Source organism: Sturnira hondurensis, unplaced genomic scaffold (genome assembly GCF_014824575.4).
Source record: "Sturnira hondurensis isolate 20B ecotype Veracruz unplaced genomic scaffold, ASM1482457v3 Scaffold0013063, whole genome shotgun sequence".
In the NCBI taxonomy this organism is placed as follows: domain Eukaryota; kingdom Metazoa; phylum Chordata; class Mammalia; order Chiroptera; family Phyllostomidae; genus Sturnira; species Sturnira hondurensis.
Window position 1 is genome coordinate 1,889,110 of NW_028085694.1, and position 23,826 is coordinate 1,912,935.

Here is a 23,826-nt window from a genome sequence, read left to right on the forward strand (position 1 = left end):
TGAGTAACAGCTAATGTAAATGGCCTAAAAAAAGTAGTAAGCATTTCAGTGAATTTAGAAATGACTATCAATACATTCTAAAGTACTAGGCCACAAAATAGTTATATTATTAGTTTACAAAATTTTGTAGACTCTCCATAATAACATAAGTATATATATTATTTTTAGGAGCTTAAATAATGCTAGGAGATGGGAGGGCACTAAAAATAATGGTTTAGTCAGTTATCTGTGTTTGGATTAGTACCTTCTGACTAAGGCTTTGAGACCAAGGAAAGAAACAGCACTTTCTAGAAACAAAAAAAAAGTAAAATAAAACAAGAAATATTGTCTCATGTGACACTGAGAGCATGTCTAACTCAGAAAAAATGTAATTGTTGGATATTAATTATTATGATGTATCAAATATCCAGCATCACTGCCATGTAACATTTTCGAATTAAGAAGTGTGGAAATTCAACCATTTGTTAAACACATGCAGAAGAACTAGGCACCAGGCTGAATTCTTGGGAAACAAAAGTGAATGAAATATAGCCCCTGCTTTAGGAAGTTCACAACCTTTTGGAGAAGACATATATGTAAACAAATAACTCAAATATGTCAAAATAAATGCTTAGCAAGAGATCAGAACGGCGTGCTATGGGAGCCTTGAACACGATGTGCTAACTGCCTGGGCACACAAGAAAAGACTTCACAGGAGAACTGGATCTTAAAGGTGGACAAAATCTTCCAGAGTGAAGGAAAGAAATTACAAATATTGGGAACAACACATGCACAGAACACAGAAGTGATGAGTCTGGAGGACAGTGACATTTCACAAGGCTGGGGCAGTGGGTGCCTGAAAGAAATGAGGCAGGTCTCAGACTGTGTCCACTTGTGTCTCCTGCGCCCTAGGCAATCCTGTGAGCAGTGAGGTTCCCGTAAAGGCGTTCCGCCACAAAACTTGACCAGTTTTGGTCAGTTTGGATTTTCAGAAAAATCACTCTGGTGCTTCTATGGAGGGTGAACATAAACAGAAGAGAGCCCAATACCGCACCTGCTAAGTAAGAACTGTTCAAGTCACTGTTCTTTTCTTGAGAACAGCTGCTTTAGCAAAGTAGTGTCTAAAATTCACGATCACCCAGACTAAAAACCGAAGTGCACACACAAATACATCATATCAATGAACAGTATAATGGTCTCATAGAATGTTGTTAATAATATAACAACCGTAATAAAACAAATGTTCAGCCCTAAACATAAGTGAAATATTTTTTAATGACCAAAAATTATGTGTACTCCAAAATATCAAGTATAAAGTAGTTTTACTTCTGCTTTTGTATTTTGGGGCTCTTTTCAAAATGTCTACAATAAGCAAGTAGTATGTTTATAATCAGTAATAAATTTTAAAAGCACATCGTTCACTGCATTTCATAACAATTATTTTTACAAAAATATTAAAAAATATTTTAATTAAAATATTTTTAGTAAAATATTACCTTTTTGTCTCCTTGTTTTCGTCTTCTTAACCCTGGTCTATAATCATCTCCAAATCTCAAAAAGTAATAGTATGAAACTAGCCTCTCAATGGGATCCCTTATGACATTAATGTAAATGGGCTTCTTTTTTACTCCAAATCTGAAATAAAGCCAAAGTTAAAAGGTGAAATCAACATTTTCACTCTACTTAGTAGTACACTGAAATTATAAGTTTAAGCTATTCATTCTTTATGAAAAGAACATGATTAATTTAATAATAGACTATGTGGAGACTAGAAAATATTTTATGATTATTTATGTTACAATATAGTAAATAAGAAATAGGAATTTAAAAATCATAGTTGAAGAAAAAGAGAGGGAAAATTAAATGAAAAATAATTTAAAATTCTACTGACAAAATTACATAAAATACCAGAATTTTATGTAGCAATGATTTTTTAATTTCTGGCCCACCAAACTAGATCAGTGTTACCCGTGGATACAGCGCAAGCCCAACCAAGCAAGGCCCTTTGAGTCTGCTTGCTACTGTGGCCGATGTTAAAGACCAGAAAGAAGTGAAAGACACGATGCTTTCAGCATATTTCCTCAGGGGATGAACTGAAGGAACTTTTACAGTACCAACCTCTGCAGACCCTAGAATCGTCCGGCTGGCTCCCAATTTTAATTGTCCTCGTCTTGAAACCTTACCCTGGCCTTCCTTTACTTTTCCTTTAGTACAGTTACCAAGTCCTTTCAATTTCTACTTCTGTAGGCTTTCTCACAGATTTGGCCTTTCTTTGTCCATAGTTTTGGCCTTTCTTTGTCGATGACTCTGTTACTCTTCACTGCTGTCCTTTCTCTGTGTCTCCCGCCTAGAATACTGCAATAACCTAGTTGGTTCTCTTACACCCAGTCTCTCTCCCTTTCAATCTACCTTCCATACCAATTCTCAACTGATACTCTCAAAGCACCACTTGTTAGATCACCCCTCTTTAAAAATGTTAGTAACTCTATGATGTATGTTGACATCAAACCCAAACTTCTTTGTCTAGCTGTTGACATCTCTGCCTTATATCTCAGGCAGCACCTTACTGATGTAACTTTATTTTCAAGTAAGAGAACATCAATCTCTTACAGCGAGGCCTGCCTCTTCTACTCCTCTGTATCATGCTTCTTTCTGTTTCTTCTTACATGCTTTTGCTCACTGTCTTTCTTAACTACAATGCCATCTTTATTTTTCTATTACCTAAATTCATTCAAAAAATGCTTTTCTGTGTACCTTATATATGACATGGACTATGCTAATACTAGGGATATAGCAGTAAAAAAAAATTCCTTGTCCTCTGGAGCTAACATTCTACTTGGGAGAGACAATATAAACAAGTAAATAAGCAAATACATCACATGAGAAAAAATACTAGGGAGAAAAACAATGCAGTGAAATGGAACAGGGACTGTCAAGAGAGGTGGGGAGAGGACAATTCAAAACAGGTTTTTTCAGGAAGACATCACTGGTGTTATGTGATGAGAAGGTGCCACGTAGATACCTGGAGGAAAGTGTCCCAGGAAGACGGGACTTCCAAGAACCAGGCATTTCCGAGGAATACTGAAGAGATCAATGTGCGTGCAGGAGAACCACAAAGGGGATGTTAACAGAGTGTGAAAATACAGAGATGGGGGCGGGGGGCAGTGGAAGAGCAGATCACGAGGGTCTTGAAGGCCATTACAGGAATCAGGAGGGGGGCCGACTGAGTCAGAAGAGAAGTGCCACCGCACGGAACGGAACGTACAGCGTAACGCCCGTGGTTTGCAGTATTGCACAATATCCTTGAAAGTTGCTATGAAAGTCAATTTTAAATGTTCTCACAACAACAATAAGAAAAAGGTAATGATGTGAGGTGAAGGATGCATTAACTAACCTTATTGAGGCAAACATTTCACATCTATCAAATCACCACATTGTATACTTTAAATAATTTTATATGTCAATTATATCTCAATAAAGCTGGGGCCGGAGGGACCCTGGCTGCTGTTTGGGAAGAAACTGTAGAGGACAATGAGGGAATCTTGCGATGTCTAGAAGCTGTCCTCATGACTCCGGCAGACAGTGCTATGTGCTTTCATTTCTCAGCGATACCCAGGAGCAACTGCTATCAAAAGGCCCTGTCTTAGAGATTGTCTACCAAATATGTCTACGAAATATTTCTACCCAACATCATGATAAGCCACTTGAGGGTAGGCACAGTACTTTACTCTTTTATATTTCATAGAGCCTAGTATACACAAATACTTGCCTATTGACTAGTATTATTTTGAAAGATTAGAAATATTAGCAATCTCTCTCAAAATGAGAAACACTATGAGATATGATGGAATTGAGTCTAAGTTGTATGACTTGGAGTACACGGCAATGAAAGTTGCTTCTTCGTTTAACCACTCTTGATATACTCATCTGCCCACAGAAACCCTCAATTCAGCTAATAACTTCAATTTCCCTTCTTACTAAAATCTTTTCCCAAAGGCACTAAAAAGCATAGAGCTAAACTAATTGATTTCCTAGTTTCCTGTTACTTCTGCCTATTACAATCCATGTCTTGCATACAAACAACAGTCTGTTTATACTACAGATGTTTTATACTAAATTCTTAAATAGATGAGTAGTGAAAAGAGACCACAGAAGAGAAAGGGCAAGGAGCCCAGATAACTTGATTAGTTCAGCAAACTATTGAAAGTTAACGGAACAGGAAGTTTCTAACTTACAAATAGGTTTTATTCTGTAAGAACTGCTTTGTGGGTAGTAAAGGGGGGTCAGCTCTCTTGAATTTTAGTCCTTTTCTCACCATTAAGTAGCTCTAAGTCAGTAAATTCTTTGTACATGTGGAAATACTGAAAACCACAGAGAATTCTTTTTTTTAAAGATTTTTATTTATTTATCTTTTTAGAGAGGAAGGGAAGGAGAGAAGGAGAGAAATATCAATGTATGGTTGCCTCTTGTGAGTCCCCTGCTGGGAACTGGCCTGCAACCCAGGCATGTGCCCTGACTGGGAACTGAACCATGATCGTGTGGTTCGCAGGCCTGTGCTCAATCCACTGAGCTACACCAGCCAGGGCATTGTTGGGCAATGACTCGGTTCGTAAAACTGGGATTCCCTGGGAACCACCTTTAATCTCTCCATTATTAGCTACTGACCAGCCCTGACCATTTCCTTGGGAATTAGCTTCTCCCAGAAGACCAACTCCTACCATGCTTCCTCTTTCTTCCTTTTCCCTGGTTCCTGGCATGTAAGAAACAACAGTAACTCTTAACAAGTGGCACTTTATAAAACTCTGCTTGCCATTGAGAAAATGACTTTCTGGGGCATGGCTTTGGGTGACATGTATATGTATGATTTTAATGAGATAATGTGTGAACTTATTCTGAAATTATTATTTGTTAGAGTATGTTATATAGACATGGAAGCAAAAGATTATAAACTAAAATAGGCATGATAAAAATAGTATTTGGGTCATTCGACTCGGCTGGTTAGAAAACAAGCATCCTTTTAGGTTTGTAGGTTTAATTCTTTTGCTAACCAGGTGGTTTTGTACAGGGGGAAAACTATGTTCTGTGGTCACTGATCCCACCTTTGACCCTGGCCAGTCTTCTGAACTGCTCCTCACAAGGGCTCAGGTAGAAGAGGAGAAAACCTATCTTCATTCCAGGGAAATAAACTACTATTGCCCTGTTAGAACATGATCTTCCTGGGAAGAGAGGAGCATATTTGTTAAGAACCTAGGGTTTACATAAGGATCAAAAGGGGGAAAGTGTAATCTGAGCAGCAGGTTAGTAAAGACATTTTAGGGACCTTATTCTTACCATGTCAGCATATGTGTTATGACAAAACAAGGAACACAAACAAGGCTCATTTCTTTATACCCACAGTCTTATATATAATTTGGATGAATGAATGAACATCAATATTGGTTCAAAGAACAAGCGCATACTCAGAACATCTGAAGGGAACCCTGTCAACTTGCTAGAGAAACCTAAATAGAAGATGATAAAGCTGAAAGAGGGCTGAATGGCCTTTGGGAAGCCTTATGCTTTGAGATTTCTGCTTTATATTATACATAGCATCTTTAGTTAAATTGCAGTTTCACTGGGGACATGGATATCTTATACACACTCATATTTATTCTGGACTCTCTGAGCCCAAAAAAGTTCAAAGGAACTTCCGTATCCTTCTAGTGACAAGTTCCCATTGTCTTGCTTCAAAAATAGAGAATGATCTGTTGGTATATGTTGGTCCCACTAACGATAATGTTGTGAATAAGTGATTTTTAAAAGTAATTATTTTTCTGTTAAAATGGGCATCCATCCACCACGCATTGGATGCCCCAATGGGATGGGGCATCCAATTGGAATGGCCCCAGTTTTTTTAAAAGGTCTAACAATACCATATGCTGGCAAAGATGCACAGCAACTGGAACTCTCATAAACTGTTGGTGACACTGCAAAATAATACAGCCACTTGGAAAAACATTTTGGCAGCATCTTACCAAGTTATCATACACTCCAGCAATCCCACTTCTAGGTTTTACCAAAAAGAGGTTAGCACATAAATGTGCACACAAAACCTGCATGCAAATGTTTTGGCAGCTTTACTAACAATCATCAAAAATCAGAAATACCCCAAATATCCAGAAACTGCTGACTGGTAGAAATTATGGTGCATCAATACAATGGAATAGTGCCCAATAATGAACTAGCCACTGATATACATGCATAGAATAAGATAAATGTCAGCAGCACTATGTGAGTGAAAGAAGCCTGACTCAAAAGACTTGGTGATTAATTAGATACACGTGGTAGAGAAAAGGGTTGTTCAAGGTGACTCTAATTTCTTGCTTGGAAGTCTTGATAAATAAAAATGGGTAAACTTCCCCCAAAAGAATAACGGAGACAAAGACAGAGTCTTGAGCAATGTCTTAATAAGAGTTTGAGCCCTGTCTGGTGTGGCTCAGTGGATTGAGCACCGGCCTGTGAATGAAGGTTCACTGGTTCCATTCCCAGTCAGGGCACAGGCCTGGGTTGCAGGCCGGTTCCCAGAAGGGGGATGCATGAGAGGCAACCACACACTGATGTTTCTCTCCTTCTCTCTCTCCCTCCTTTCCCCTCTGTCTAAAAATAAAAATAAAATCTTTTTTAAAAAAAGAGTTTGAAATAAGAAAGCCCAGCAGATTCTAGGACAAGAAATTGCAAACACCAAGTCAATATGGTGACTGAAAGAAGAGAAAGAATTGTAAAAGAACAAAACACAGCTCTGTGTGAGACACAGCCAAGTGCACCACATACATTATGGTATTTAACCTTCACAACCACCCATGAAGTAGTTGCATTAATTATCCTCATTTTTATAAGAGGGAAACTGAAGGTAATATAGCTGAGACCACAGAGCTGGTAAGGAAGTGTGTAGATCTAACTGCAGATCTGACTTCCGAGACTGCTCCTTACAGCCTACGGGATCGGTGCTGTACAAAGAGCTGGCAGGACAAGGTCAACAGAAATGCAGCTCTCACATAGTGCCTGTAATGATTAAAGTTATTTTTTAAATGTTTCTCCAGGGTTATGACATATATGTTGGAAGTTGTAGAAAATGCTGCAAAGTTCAGCTAGTTCAGAGAAGTAAAAGAGAGAATCTCATATGAATCTATATACTAACAAATTCTATTGGGCCTAAAATATTGTCAATTGATTACTCTCTAGGATGTTTCAGACCAGTGAAGCATTCCGTTATTCATTTCTTATCCTGATAGATCTGCTTTTTTACTGATTGACTGCAATTGTTCTGCAAGAGACAAAAGGGGTGATATGGAGAAACCAAACGATGGTGACGAAAACCCACACTCCTTCCTGGAGACGATCACAAAGGTACACACCGATGTCTGTGCTTGAATAAAACTGGCTGCTGTATCAAATAAAATGTCCAAAGTCTTTCTAAAACAGCTGCTGGCTTGGGACCCCTAGGTCACTAGATGATAAATAAATCTCAAGAATGTCTGATAAAATCCAGCATTAAAACTGTTTTCTATCAGATAAACATTATTCATTATAAAGAAAAGTGTTACTGAAAGGTTTTTGAAACCTCTAATGTTTTTCTTTGGCATCATTTGAAGAAAATCAAAGTGGGGTTAATAGATGCTGCTGATCAATGAAATAGTATGAATTTTAAAAGGAGGGTAAGCTCTAATGTTTTCACCCTTTATAAAGAGTGAAACTGGAGATGAATAATGCTTGTTTTGACCTGGTAATTATAGAAAAAAACAAACTGGTAATTATAGAAAAAATGGGGTTTTAGTTAACTCTTTCAGGATAAGAACTGCAACTTATTTAACTTTATATTGCCAGTACCCTAGGACATTTGGGAAATACCCAACCTACACAATTTTTAACTGAAAAATTTATAAATTTATGACATTAATTTATCATACTTACATTATTATAAAATTGTGTTGTCCACCAATTACAAACAAAATAGTCATTGAACATGAAAAAATGGAAAAGAAGAATGAGAAAATGTGCTTTAAAAAAAACCAAGAATCAGATTAGGAAAAAAAGAGCACTCAGGAATTACATGAATATGTAACAAGAAGATACTTTTTATATTATTCCAATATTTTGAATGAAGCCAGATAAATATAACCAAAACATGGATTACACAGAAACAGGCCTGCAAATAAAATGTGCAGTTCTCAGTAATCGGTCTAAATGAAAAAGTACTTCTTATTTTTTATTTCGCAATCTTATTTCCTGGGTTTACACTCTCTTTAGTGTCTCTGCTAAGGCAACTAAAAAGCTATGTAATTACATATTTCTTTCACCAAATTTGACTGTTTTCTCCTGCAGGCAAGTATCTTAATGGACTCCACAAGGTACTGTGCCACTCAAGGATATGTTTTGAAGACTACAGTATTTTAAAGTTTTGTAAGGTGTTTCTTTCTTCTTCCTTACTCATTCATGGTGAGTGTGGCTATCCAACTGAAATTACTTTAAAAAATACTAGTTATATCTACAATAGTTCTTGACTACATATATCAAAATATATTTCCTCTAGTTGATTTTTTTGGTACTTGTTTAAACTCTTGTAAAAGTCTATTAAAAATTCTTACAATACTTTTCAATTCCAATAATATGAAACACATGATGAAAATATTCAAACTCTTAAACGTTCATGTTTGTATTTAATAATAAATGACATTAATTTTTTTCAAGAAGCTTTACAGTTTTTCAAATGCAAGAACTCTATCATATATCATAAGAGTTTTGTTCTAAGTACAAGACTTTTGCCAAAAGCAAAAGTATTCTATTATTTTAATAATGAAAACTTCAAGTATTAGAAACCAAGCTCTGTATGGAAAAAATAAATCATTTAGGTGAAAGGGTAACAAACATTCAACTGAAGGATAATGCAGCCCCGAGGGAGAATATGCATATGAATGAAGTTTATGAAATTGGTTCAATGCCTCTGCAAAGAAAAAATAATTAGTTTATTTTAAAGATGCCTATAAAATGTTTTCAATATTGCAATATGAATTATTTATAGAAAAATGCACATCTAACTTTAAAACTACCATTTTACTGAACATCTTGAATACCATGAGAACAACTGGAAATAAGAATATATTGTTTTGTATATGCAACATTTGGGAGATTCTTTTTTAGTTACATGCTTTTCAAAAAAGGTAAGACTGCCTGGCTAGTGTAGCTCAGTGGATTGAGCACAGACCCATGGACAGAAAGGCTGCCGGTTCATTTCCCAGTCAGGGCACAGGCCTGGGTTGCAGGCCAGGTCCCCAGTGTGTATGTGTGTGTGTGGGGGGGGGGGGGGCCGTGGGATGGCAAGCAACTGCACACTGATGTTTCTCTCCCTGTTTCTCCCTCCCTTCCCCTCTGTCTAAAAACATTTCTTAATAAAATATTAAGAAAAAAATAAACAGGACTTCCGCCAAGATGGAGGCATAGGTGGAAACACTGTGCCTTCTCCCACAACCAAGTTTGACTACAACAAAGGTTTGGAGAACAAAGACACAGCCAAAGAACAGAAAATTGAATTATACGGAAGTCCGACAACAACTAACCGTTCAACCGGGACGGTAAGAGGAGTGGAGCCAGCAGCGGAGCAGAGTCGGGCAGGAAAGATCCCCAGACCTAGGCGCACAAGAAGCCCAGACCCAGTCAGGGTGCGGGGCAGACTGACGGTGGTCGCACATTCGCACATAGTGAGACGGACCACGCAGGCCCCAGGGGGTGAATCCAGTGGTGGAGGGCTGAAGGCGGTGGCACACTCGAGTGCAGTGGGACGAAATGCACGGGCCCCAGTGACAGTGGCAGCTGCAGCACCTGTGGGGGCCGCGGCGGGAGGTGGCAGATGGGACGCCATTGCTCCTCTTTGACCCCGCCCCCACATACAGTGTCACAACCCAGGGACTGAGTTGCCCCGCTCTGGTGAACACCTAGGGCTCCAATCCTGCTATGTAACAGGCACGAACAGCCCAAAAGATGGCACAAGAACAATTCAAAGTCCCAGAGCCGATAACTCTAAGCAACAAGAGATTGCCAGCCTCTCAGAAGCCCAATTTAAGACACTATTTATCAGGATGCTCACAGAATTGGTAGATTACAGTCACAAATTAGAGGAACATATGAAGGCTAAACTAATTGAAATGAAGGGAGATGCACAGGAAACCAATAGTGATGGAAAGGAAACTGGGACTCAAATCAATGGAATGGACCAGAAGGAAGAACGAAACATCCAACCGGAAAGGAATGTAGAAATGAGAATTCAAAAAAACAAGGAGAGGCTCAGGAACCTTCAGGACATCTTTAAATGTTCCAACATCTGAATTATACGGGTACCAGAAGGGGAAAAGAAACAGCCACGAGTGGAAAAGGTATTTCAACAAACAATAAAGGAGAACTTCCCCAGTCTGGAAAAGGAAATAGACTTCCAGGAAATCCAGGAAGCTCAGAGAGTCCCAAAGAAGTTGGACCCAAGAAGGAACACACCAAGGCACATCATAATTACATTAGCCAAGATTAAAATGAAGGAGAGAATCCTAGAAGCAGCAAGAGATAAGGGGACAGTCACCTACAAAGGAGTACCCATCAGACTGTCAGCGGATTTCTCAAAAGAGACCTTACAGGCAAGAAGGGGCTGGAAAGAAGTATTCCAAGTCATGAAATCCAAAGACCTACAGCCAAGATTGCTTTATCCAGCAAAACTTTCATTTAGAATGGAAGGACAGATAAAGTGCTTCTCAGATAAGGTCAAGTTCAAGGAGTTCATCATCACCAAGCCCTTATTATATGAAATGCTAAAGGGACTTATATAAGAAAAAGAAGATGAAAAATATGAACAGTGAAAGGACAGCAAACTCACAGTTATTAACAACCACACCTAAAACAAAAGCAAACCAAGAGGACAGCTAGATCAGGAGTGGAACCATAGAAATGAAGAACACATGGAGGGTTAGCAACAGGGGAGTGGGAGGAGGAGAAGGGGGGAGAAGGTACAGAAAATAGCATAGACAGTAGGTAGAAAATAGATATGGGGGAGGGCAAGAATAGTAGGGAAAATATAGAATCTAAAGAACTTGAGACACGTGGTTATAAACTAAGGGGGGGGAGAATGGTGGGGGAGGGAGTGTGCGGGTGGAGGGGAATGAAGGGGGGGAATAGAACAACTGTAATGGTATAATCAATAAAATATATTTAAAAAAAGAAAAAATCAAAAAAGGTAAGACTATCAATCAGAATCAATAACATTTTATTCAATAATTTCTTTTCAAACTTAAGAAATTAAATTGACAGCAGGATATCAATTTAATTTTTAAATTTTGCCCAAAATGCTCTTTAAAGCTGACACATGTATAATTTTGAAGTCATAACTGCTTTTGAAAAGACTGAGCAAACACATCTAAACTTAAATAATTTTAAATATATTTTAGCATTTCTGAAGTTGGTGCAGAATATTATTAGGGAAAGGATTTGGATCTGGAGTTTTACTGTAATGGTACTCTACAGTATTCAAGTGGGATTCACAAGCTGCCTGTTTTCAGAATACTCCCTTGGACCAGTTTTCTGGTTAGTACTTAAGGTAGCATAGACTCTAGGGGGAGCCACACAGGGCGTGGATGCTCTAAGTAGGCCTCTAGCTTTATGAACTTTTCTTGCGAGAATTATGATAGAAATACCCCAGTTCTACTCCTTTCATAAAACATCAAAAATGAGTGTTATTCATCTCCAGTTTCAGAAAAATACTGTAACTATAAAGAAATATAAAGGAAAACCACTGTATTTTTAAAAGTGTCCTTTGAATACATCACAATTTGAAAGCCCAAACAAGACAGCTCAAGGGAACCCGCAGCACTGCGTCTTGGCTGTGCAGCAGCAGCACCGGGGCACTGACGGGTACCAGAAACGGCTTCTCTGCTTTCTCAGTTCTCTCTCTGTGACAGAGTAAGTCACATCTGACTGGCCTCCAGGTTAAAGCTTGGGGCTCGCTTACAAGTTTCATTTGGTTGTACAAGAAACATAAATACAATAATGATGAATACCTTTTAAAGAGTATTACCTAAATTTAATCTACCTAAAATTTCTGAAACTAATATGACAATTATCAATTTATGAACACTAGAGGGCAGTAAAACACTAGAAGGTATATTTAAATTACATACCTAAATGTGGCAAAGGCCAGCCAGTCATTTTTTTTTAATTGGAACATGACAATTCATTCAATTTATTCATTTTTAGGTTGCTAAGTACAAAACCTTCATTGGCATGTCATTTTAGGTATAACTTACTTTGCAAAGTCCAAATAAGAAACGTGTCCGTGATAAAATCCTGGTTTCATCTCTTTCCAGGAAGTAATATTCTTCACAAAGCGCACCTAAAACAGGAGAACACCCTCATGACTTAAGTACAGTTTCAATGAAATGAAATTTAACAATGGCAAAATACTTTCCATGCAGTCATTTAAAACCAATCACACCACTCTCACAACTACAGAACTTAAAAACATGGGTTTCTAACTAAGGAAAACATAGTGTGATCTGCAACTACTAATGCATCATAGAGAGAGCTGTCACCATACCCAGAAAATGAGAGGACCCTCAAACCAAGTCGCACAACGCGATCATTTTCAGTGCTGCGCTGTGCATACACTCACACAGGGTGAGGGGAGGGTGGGTACCAACACGCATGGCGAGGCAGGCAGCACTAGAGGATAGAAATGCCCTGAGAAATCTGTTTCCCTCTCAGAGACCTCTAATTCCTAAAAAGCCATTTTCATTAACAAGGAGACAAATAAAAAAATCACTAAACCAAAATGATTCAAGGAAACATGATTATCAGAAGACTTTAAAGTATTAAGAACAGATACCATAAGTCTGTTGATAAGAAATAAAATTACAGATATAGGTAAAATAAAAATTTTTTAAATCTAAATATTGCTCTTTTAATTCCCTAGAATTAAAAGTATACAAAATTAGTTAATATAAAAAATTCAAGTGGAAATATATTTTTTAAAATTTAAAAAACTATTTAATATAGAACTTGATAAACCCAAATATCATCAGCTGCAAAGCAGTGATACACAATTTCTCAGGAAAATGATGTATGTGAGGTCTGTCCAGAAGGTATACAGCTATGTAATGTGAAAAATAAGAGACATTTATTTAAGAAGATACAAGAAACATTGTACACAGGACAATGACACCTCAGTCCCCTTCAAAGTAGGCACCTTGGGCCCTCACAAAGTTCTCCCAGTTGCCATCAGCTGCCCTGTCATATTTTCCTGAATCTCACTGATGGTCTGGAATCTCTTCCCTTTCAAAGGTGATTTTAGTTTTGGGAAAAGCCAGAAGTCATGGGGCACCAAATCTGGGCTATAGGGGGTCTGAGTCACCTGGGTGATTTAATGTTTCACCAAAAAATTCTGCACCAGACATGACACATGAGCGGGCACAATACAAAGTCTAGTGAAGCTGCCAATCACCAGCAGTTGCCCATAGCTGCAGACTTCTGAATCATCTGAGCAGTTTCCATGGAGGAATGTTCTGGCTTAATGCAAAATCTGATGCAGATTTGTGGCTCTACTCACTCAGTCACTTTGAATGTGACAGCCACACTGTACACATGCTCATTCAACAATGTCTACTGCCCTCATTGACTAGTACAGTGAAGTTGTATTGTTCACGCATGTGCACTCCAGTCCACTCTCCTTGGCTATCAGGTTACACTGATGTCACACAAACTGCTCACATATCAACAACAGCCCACCTTTTTTCCAGACAGACCTTGTATTTTTGATAAGCAAACCTCTACACTATGAACACCAAATGGTTAAGAATCTCTTGTGGAGACTAGATAGGGTGGGGGTAAAGGAGGAGATAGGGATGAGGCGAAGGGTCGCAGCCCACCACCTATACTAAATTGAAAGCATCTGTAAAATATAACTCCAGCCTTTAAAGCAGAGGATTGTCAACTGGATACATTTGACAATTTATCAGTCTTTCATTTACACATTAGAATAAAGTTAGTTACATGAAGGTGTCCTGGAGCATTTCCTAGCAGGTCCATCAGTAAGTTAATAGCAATGAACGGTGATGGCTGCCTCCTGGTGAAGGGCTGTCGGAGGGCAGAAGGGAAACACTGCAAAAGTGGCAATGTCAGGAATGTGAACTAGAGAGAAATGAAGGTTCTGGAAGTAAAAGTCATTTTTTAAGGGAAGCGTTAATAATTCATATTCTAGAGAAATAATGGAGTTTTTAGAAGGAAAATTAAATGAACCCTATCTGTTTATCTTCCTCACACGCACACTCACATAACCTCAAAATAAAATCTGAAAATTGAATGCAGCTAAAATTATGTTGCATTAGAAAATACTTTAGCAGATATTTTCAATTTCTCCCCACCCAAAAAAAGAGCCAAATAAATGTGTGATTTTAGGTTCTCATATTCTTTCCTATTTGTTCTTCAAGTAAGGCACCAAACAGAATGAAAATAACACCTAGCTGGTGTAGCTCAGTGGACTGAGCACAGGCCTGCGAACCACACAATTGCAGTTCAATTCCCAGTCAGGGCACATGCCTGGGTTGCAGGCCAGTCCCCAGCAGGGGACGCACAAGAGGCAACCATAAATTGATATTTCTCTCCTTCTCTCCTTCCCTTCCCCTCTAAAGATAAATAAATAAAATGTTTAAAAAATAACAAGTGGCAAATGAATAAGAAATAGAAAATAAGAAATCAGATAACCTAAAAATTGAATTCTTAAAAAGTGTTATTTGAATATCAAAAGTCCTTGTAACTGTCAGTTAATGATATGTTATTTCACATAAGCCTTTGGCTCTATAAAAATAAGTTCCAGTATTCCAGCCAAAAATCCGGGGGAAATAGAAGGCAAAGGGAATAGGAATGGGAGCTGGTAGTTCACAGGTGCTTAACACATGTTTAGCAACTCAGCTTTATTTCCCAAAAGCTGACATTTCATATGGTTACGATGGTGTAAGTGGAAAATGAAAGGAGATGTTAGTTTGAAGTCTGAGAAAATGGTGTTACATAAACCAAATGTTAGAGAAGATCATAATAATATAAACTTAAGAGTACACTGTTGTGAAAAACTCAGGCAGAAATAAGAGTTAGATATAGGCTTCATGTATCCTTCCTCCACCCTTCCGAAGAAAGGTCAAGATTAAACTAAACCCGTCTAAGAACACACTTCATTCAACATGTGTCCTTCAATGGGAGATGAGGAGCCCAGGAAAGCTAGATGCCTGGCTGCTTCAGGGCTTTGCAAACTCCAGCGCGCAGGTGACTCTGCTAAAACGCAGATTCCGGTTCAGCAGGTCTGGAGTGGGGCCTGCGACCCTGCACTTCTGAAGAGTCTACACTGGATGGCCCGGTTCACGGGCAACACTGAGAAGCTAGACTTTGTTCCGTCTGTGCAGGCCCAGGAGCTGACTCCTGGTTTTATTAATGTGAGCCTTGCTTTTATAGCGCTTGCAAAGGTGGCCTGAGGTCTACATAAGCTCTTTAGCAAAGATATTCACTGTTTTTATGATATGAAAAAAAGATATTGAAATAGAGAAAAAAATTCAAGATTACCTTATAAGCTACTGCAGTGTGTGAAACAGAAGACGGCGGGACAGGAGAAGAATGAGTCCTGACTACTCAGTCTCCTCCTCCGCCCCTCACACTGTGATACCTGAAGAACATACATCAGAACCAAAGTATTCCAAGAAATACAGTTTGGAAACTGACGAAGTTAGGACTGTGTGCCTAGTTGGTCTCAGGGAAGTTTAACAAAGGGAGAGAGTGAAACAAGGCATGACTCTTCCACTGCCACCATCTTGAACTCTCGTTGATAGAATTGGTATTTCAGTGGTGCGGGAGATCAAGGATATCCTGTACTGTTTATTTCATATATATAAAAAACTACAACCCAAGAACCGTGTACCTTAGGTTTGGGGCCAATCAGCCCTCTACACCTCCAGCTAGTTTCCTTGACGTATTACTGTCCAATTTACCCCAGGGGTAAAACAAACCAAGAAAGTTACAAGGATTTGAAAGGAAAGGTGAGCAGCCATCATTCACACCATGATTCTGATTTAAAAACCTGGACACTGAGAATTTCAGGTTTTATCCACCGTGGAAACCCCACAAACCCAATCATTAAAACTCCTCGACCTCGAAGATCTCAAAGTTCTGTTGATGTGTCTCTCAATTGCTTATTTTCCTCATTATGTTCATTATAATCTCAACTTCCAAACCACCTTGTTCACTATTCTCATTTGGACAAGCACTTTCCAACGATGACTGACTCATTCTTGTCCTTTTTATTGTCATGAGTAAATGCTGAGGTTGCTGAAGATGGCCAGTCAAAACTCAGAGACACAGCCTAAATATCTATGTAGGACTTTTGAATTTTATTTCCTAAATCCACCCTTAGGTAAATTCAAGTGCATTAATGTTGCTTTTAAATTCTCTACACTCATTGCTAAAATCTCCAAAATACTCACAGTCTTTCTCTAATCTCTGGCTAACAGAATACTGAAGGCTACATACTTGATGCACATGTATTTTTTCCTACCTCATCAACATTTAACTAAGCCATTAAAGTCTCATTAATAAAACTGTGGCTGACTTATAGTCTGCATAAATCAAAAGATGCTGAGCTGAGATTTACCTTCCCTTCATAGGCAAGAAAAAAGCGCTGAGCACAAAACTGTCAGTAAGGTTATAGTGGCTTTTCACACTGATCTGGAGAATATAGTCTGAACATTCTGAAATGTCATTTACGTACTACTGAAAGTCTATACAATCCTAATCTCTTCTTTAAGAAAACCAGTAGTTTTAAGTTTTCTTTTCTAAGGATTGATTTAACCACGTCTCCTTCAGCCATGTTTAATATTTATCCTCTTAGCCTCTACAACTGTCCGTCTCTGCCCTCTTCATCACCTTCACTTTTCCCTTTAGTCAGCCTAGCTGCTCTTCCCGGTCCATTGCCTTTCTCTGCCTTCTTACCTCTCTTACAACACCTGCCTTGTCTTTCAGTTTTTCTTCTCCTTTTTTAAATTTTGTCTTTTCCTCTACAGTGACGCATTCTGCCCAGGACTTTCAGATAAAGCTCTGGAGTATCAAGAAGAGGAAATGGAAAGTAGGTGAGCAAGCCTCCACTTGGTTTATTTTACGGATTCTGACTGACTACACCTGGCACTAATGAAGATAAAGTGATAGGCAAAAAGGAGCAGAACTAACAGCTTCGAATGAAGTTCAGGAGACTGAAGGCACTGCAGACTCCGGCATGGGGAGAAAAAAATAGTCACCAGAGTGACTTTACTCAAAGAGAATGACTACACTCTGGTTAAACAGGCTATCAGGAAGGATGTTTCAGCAGTAGTAGTGAGACATAGGAGATGAAAAGACATGTTTTTGTGTCTAGCCTGAAGCAGAACCTAAACTGTAATTTTTGTCAGATTTTATAACTGAAGCAGAGTCAGGCTAGCAAGTAATCAGAAAAGACTTCCAGGGAAAACAAGCAATGTGGGGGTGGTGTTGTGATTTATTTGTAGTTGAATCAGACCTGAACCGGTGCTACAGGAAAAAGCTAAGAAATCACCATCTAACTAACAGTGTATCGAGACCTACTCTTAATGAGATTAATCTCAATATTAAAATTACCTGTGATCACAAAAGAACTTGTTTGTACTATCTAAAAGTAAGAATGCCATTTGGAACATCCTGGACAAATTCCAACTTTGTAATTACTACCAATTAAATGAATACTACTATTAACTTAGGTAATTACTATATACTGAACTCCTACTCATGCATATACTTAAAATAAAAATTCATTGTACAGCGTGGGTAGTTTTATGAGCCTAAACTAGAGAAGGAGTTTTCTACACAAAGAGGAAATCTGAGTAATTATTGAATACAAATATAAGAAAGGTCACCAGCAATAGAATACAGTATTTTCACTAAGTTCGAACTGTATTATTCAACCTTTTGTGTGTGTGTGTGGGGAAGGTAGTGGTGATGGTGGGGGTGGGGGTTGTTCCAAATCTGAAGGGTAGATTATATTATTACCGTCAATCAGAGGGGCTCACTCCAACAGTAATTACCATCATGGTGTTATGCTCAGCTGAGGACTACTTTTAGAATCAAGTTGGTTCATTTGTGCATTCATTTAACATAAGTTATGTAGTGTCTACTATGTTTCAGGCACTGTTTTTAAGCACAGGGGATACAGTGCTGAATAAGACAGCCAAGTTCCTGTCCTTAAAGAGCTTATAACAGAGGAAAAGACAGACAACAAACAAATACACAAATCACTAAGTAATAGAAAAGATACAGAAAGAACGATGGTACACAGTAACTTGGAAGAAGTACTTTAAATACACACACATACATATGCATGCATGCACACACATGCACAGACACACATATATAATGACAAAGTAAGGTGTGTTTTTTTTAATTTTAGATTATTTATTTATCTTTAGAGGGGAAGGAGAGAGGGAGAGAGACATCAATGTATGGTTGCCTTCCGCGCATCCCCTGCTGGGAGTTGGCCTGCAGGGAACTGGCCTGCAACCCAGGCATGTGCCCCGACTGGGAATCGAACCGCGATCCTCTGGTTCACAGGCTCGTGCTCAATCCACTGAGCTACGCCAGCCAGGGCCTGTAAGGTGTTTTTTTTAAGAGAATGTCATTTAAGCTGAAACCTTAAATGGATAACATGAAGCCAATCGTGAGAAGCCAGATGTGCATTCTAAGAAAATAGGATGAGTGCAGAGGCCTTTAGTGGAGAAGGCTTGATGCATTCGATGCACTCAATGCACCAAAAAGCCAGTGCGGCTAGTATGTAAGAGGTTAGAGCGCAGGACAAAGGCTTTACTAAAAACGGCTTGTTGGTCTAGGTAAGGAACTTGGATTTTGTTGGAGAGGCAGAAATATGAATTCAAATGTAAGTACCTCACCATTCTGAGAAGATAATAATATCGCTTCTCGGCCTTTTGGCTAAGATCAAGTGTAGAAGATAATAATATGCATGTCCCCATAATCCCATCGAGAATCACTATTCAAACTATGGTTCAAAGGCCTAGAGGCATCAGTTTTGACATCAAGTGGAAGCTGTTGGCAGAGGACATCAAAAAGATGTGACCGCTGGTCTGACCCACCCACGGGCTTGACAGGGACAACTGGAAGCCCCCACTCCCTCCCCTGTGCTTGGACTGTGTGCTCCACTTGCCTTCCCCGGGTTAGAAGCTGTCCGAGAACAATAGCCTTGAGACAGAAATGTGGTGGTCAGACTCTGGGCTGTACGGGACTCAACCCAGTTAAGGCCTCCTGTATGGAGGCCAGTTTCAAATGACCTTCTAAGGAGGTTTCAACCCAACAGAAGCTCTACAGAAATCTGAGTATCAGGCTGCGTCTCAGTCCTGAATCAAAATGTGCATTTTAACTAGTGATTAGTATACACAAGATAAGTTAAGCGTTCATCCAAAGTGCCATGCTGAAAAAGCAGCACGTACAACTAATATCGAACCACAGGATCTAATGCAAATGACCAGAAGAGGGCTTGCTAGTGAACAAAAAATTACTATGTTGTTCTACAAAGAATGCAAATTCTACATATTTTCAGTGTCTGAACAGAAAGGGGTACATACAATCACAGACCTAAAATATGTAAGGGCAGAAAAGTAAGAAATATCATAAAAATGGTACCACTTACAATTTGGCATAAAGACAAGATATTCTTTAATTTACAGGTATTTTCATGATAGCAGAGTAAACTTCATTTTCCAGTCAGAACAGCTGATTGAGTGAGTACCTGTTTCCTGCCGATTCCTGTCTATCAACCCAGTAAGGCCCATTTCAAAAACACACCTATGACTGAGTCTGCCTTATTCTTATTACTCAGTATTCTCATGCCTTATGAGCTCAATGTTTATCTGTTAATCTCCTTGTTCTTCTCTTATTTTATCCCAACTTCTTAATTTTGAAAAAGTCCTTATCTACAGAAAAATTGATCAACTGTACAGCCAACATCTGTACAGTTTTCACCAAGATTCACTAACTATTAATATTTTTGCCACCTTTCTGTATCTCACTCTCTCTATACATATATATAAATATCTGGAGATATATAGACACAATTTTTCCAGAAATGTTTGAAAGCTAGCAGCTGACACCTTTGACCCAAGGATCCAATCACAGATCACACATTCCATTTGGTTTTCATGTCTCCGTGGTCTCACCTGGTCTAGAGAAGCCCATCTCACCCCTGACCCTGACCTTTTTGGGTTGTCATGACATTGACACTTTAAAGAGTTCAGAATAGTTGTTCTAGACGATGTTCTGTAACACAGATTTGCCTTTTTCCTCAAGAGATCCAGCTTAAACTTTTGGGTGAGAATACCACATACTGATGTTTCCTATGACAATCCTCATAGTTCCTGTGACTCTGTTTTATGTTCCCAAGTACATTATAAACAAGCTCCCTGAAAGATGTGGCCTTGCTTTTATCTCTCTGGTATTTCCCCAAAGCCTTCGTACAGTTTCTATATATATTACATACTCAATTAAGTGAAAATGTAAAAGCAGAGTTGACTACCATTTCTAAAGTAGCAGACTGTGTTTAACTATTGAATAGTTTTATACTAGACTAAAAATTGGGCTTTGCCTCTAAAATTTTTGAGAGAAATAATTACACATGTAAACAGTTTAGCACTCTGCACAGTATGTAGAGAACACACCTGGGAAAGGGCCAGGGCTAAGAGCAGGGATTCAGCAGACTGAACTGCTGAGGTTGGAAGGTGCAAGAATAAAGAGAGTGGTCATCTACTATATCCCAAAATATTTTCATGAGTAGACTGGATTTGAAATGAAAAGATTGAGACAATGGCAGATTTAACAAAAATCTAATTTTGTAAGTCTCACTTCAGTCAGCTATTGATTCGAAACTATTTCTCAGAGAAACAAGAAGAGCAAAATAGGTCATTTAATTACTGTCTGAATGCATGATAAAGCAGTTGAGAGCAGTACACAAGAACAAAAACATGGAATAAAAATTAAAGTATGTGATGCAAAATAAGAAATATTTTAAAAATATTTTCAAGGCATCTGGTATAATTTAGAAGTTTACATTTAAATGACGTTTACTAGATTAAATGTGAAATTAAAATGCTACCTAATATGTCATACGAAGGAGAGGGAGGCAGATAACTTTCCTCCATGGCTTATTCAAACAAATGTTTCTATATAGAACAAGACCAGTAAGTGATTTAGATATGGCATATTAGTGAATATTTGGTATATAAGTCATTCCTAATTAAGGGCAGGTTCTCAGTAACCAGCTGACATTTTGAAATATGTCAGCTAATGATTAAGAGGATTTTCCTCTCCCCACACAAATATACTTTAAGTGTTGTTCATTATGCAATCCAATTGCTTTTAAGGTGGTGTCTATGATTCTCTTTGGCTGGGTTTTTTTCCTACATGTAACTAACAAGCTATTGAAAGAAAAACAGAAGCTCATCTCCTCCAAATGCAACTAGGGAAATGTACCACTACATGATGCCTATAAATGTGTTATATGTGGTGAGCTTCTGTAGATCTGTATTTCCTGAAAAAAATCATCAATATCATTGTCAGGCTTCTTATAGCTGCCATAGAACTCTAATGCTGGGCACAAAACCACTCTAAAAACTGAACAAGCAAACTAACTATACCTTTCTAAAAAAAAGTTACTAAAGAAATATAATATTATATGAACATTAAGAAATGTCCCTTTTAAACAAAGATCTATTCTGGAAAGCAATCACGCAAATAGATTTAAAATGTACCACATGCTGTCCAAAAACTGATTTAGGATACTTGCCTTTAGATATACAATATTATATAATGAATAATTTTTATGACCCACTTAGCTAAATTAGCTCATATTCCTTCTCATTTACCGACAAGTTATTAAGTTTGGCTGACAGATGTAGATTTTGGGTTCTATGAAAGAGTAATTGAGGATACTGCAGACAGCTAAGAATTATATAGGCAGATGATATTCCATATACTACTGGCCTGTACAAATGGCTCTCTAGCAAGAAGTGAACTTTAACCTTGTGTATCAATGTTATCCTCTTGCTTTAGAGTAAGGATTATATATGCTAAATAATGGGATAACAGAGTCAATTCTGCAATAATAATACAAGCTCAGGTGTTTTCAAATACATACATTCTCACTATATGAGTATCACAAATACCTTTTTAATAAGACTACCCCAATAAGGTATTTAATCCTAGGTATCACTGTGAACAAAATAAACTAATGAGCAAAAGAGAACCAGAGGCACAGAATCGTACAGGCTTACAGCTGTAAGAGGGGAGGGGGGAGCAGGGACTAAGTGGAGGAAGGTGCATGGACCAGTAAAGGCACACACGAAGGACCCGTGGACGTGGGCAACAGTGAGGGGGCTGACTGTGCAAGTGGAGGTGGGGGAGGCTGAGTGGAGGAGGGTGAAGGCAGGAAAAGTGGGACAACTGTAGTAGCATAAACAGTAAAATATTTTTTTAAAATTCTAGGTAGCATTTCAAATGTCATCTTTTATTCTCATGGGGCATAATAACCATTCTCTTCAATACCTGTAGAAAGAACTTCATATATTTAAAATTATAGTTAGAACTCCTGGTGTGGAGAAAGTGTGTGCAACTACAGATAAAGAGATGATGGAATTTCATTTCACGAGATAATTTCCTCCACTTTCCTTAAAACGCTTCCATAAAATTATCTATCCATTTATCTAAAGTTTCTTGACAACTTAAAAGGCAAGATTATGTTAAAATATAACTCACACTCCCTGTTTGCCAGAAGTTTATATCTAATATTTACATAAATTACTAGTAAAGATAAGAAGAAATTCACGAAACTGAGCCATACAGAATACAGATAATCATCAAATAAAGAATTCTCTATCTTAAGTTGAGACAATATGTTTTTTATTGCAGTCTCTTGCTAATAATACTATATATTTTTAAAAGAATGCCATACTGAAGAGCATCAATTTTCTCTTCCAACATTCAAACTTTTAATTCGTTTATTTCACAAATATTGGAATACATACTATATGAAAAGAAATGTACCAAATACTGTGAAGAATTTAAAGTTATAAAAAATGTGGTTGATTCCTTCCCCCAACAGACTTACGATTCATTGGGATCAGTGTACATATCCCTTAAAACACTTTATCCCCTTGACATATAACATTTGAGCGAGGGAGTGTCAGAAAACACGTATTCCTTGAGTGGTGTTTACCTGATCTTGCAGCGACATCACTGGATTATTTTTGGTAGTGTTGATGTGAAGAACATGGTACTTATTCTTTGCACACAGGTCATAGGCAATATTGGTAAAAGAGGTGCTTGCTGTTTTGGGGACTCGGTTATAAATGATCACCATGTCCTCTTCCTCATCTAAAGGGGTGTCTTGCCTAGGGCCATCCATTGTGTGACGTTGCTCAATTTCTCGGACTTCATGTCTCGCAATAGCCCTTTCTGCAAAAGAAAAACAGATATAAACTCAGTTTTTAAAGAGACAATAAGTTGTAAAACACTGAAAAGAATTTCCTATACTTGGAATATAATGCTCCTTTTCAAGAACTGCGTGAGAGCAGCTGAAGAAGTGCTTTGAGGACCGAACTACCTTCGAAGGACAATACATACGCATATAAAACAGAACAAAAGAACACCACAGACCACAGGGTTCTTCAGTGTACTTCAAAAAGTCACTTTACAGTCTAATAGAATTTATGAAGCCTGAACTAATCCTCAAACACG

General features: G+C 38.2%; 1 protein-coding gene across 3 annotated transcripts in view; it reads right to left on the reverse strand.

Annotated features, from left to right (window-relative positions):
- Positions 1 to 23,826, reverse strand: part of HS2ST1 (heparan sulfate 2-O-sulfotransferase 1) — a 172,369-nt gene that overhangs the window by 14,038 nt on the left and 134,505 nt on the right. For all 3 annotated transcript variants that reach the window (XM_037060922.1, XM_037060921.1, XM_037060920.1), the window contains 3 exons: positions 23,306 to 23,544; positions 12,297 to 12,382; positions 1,476 to 1,614 (listed from right to left, as the gene is read on the reverse strand). In XM_037060922.1, coding sequence (XP_036916817.1) covers positions 1,476 to 1,614; positions 12,297 to 12,382; positions 23,306 to 23,544 — 464 coding nt within the window. The remainder of the gene's footprint in view (positions 1 to 1,475; positions 1,615 to 12,296; positions 12,383 to 23,305; positions 23,545 to 23,826) is intronic.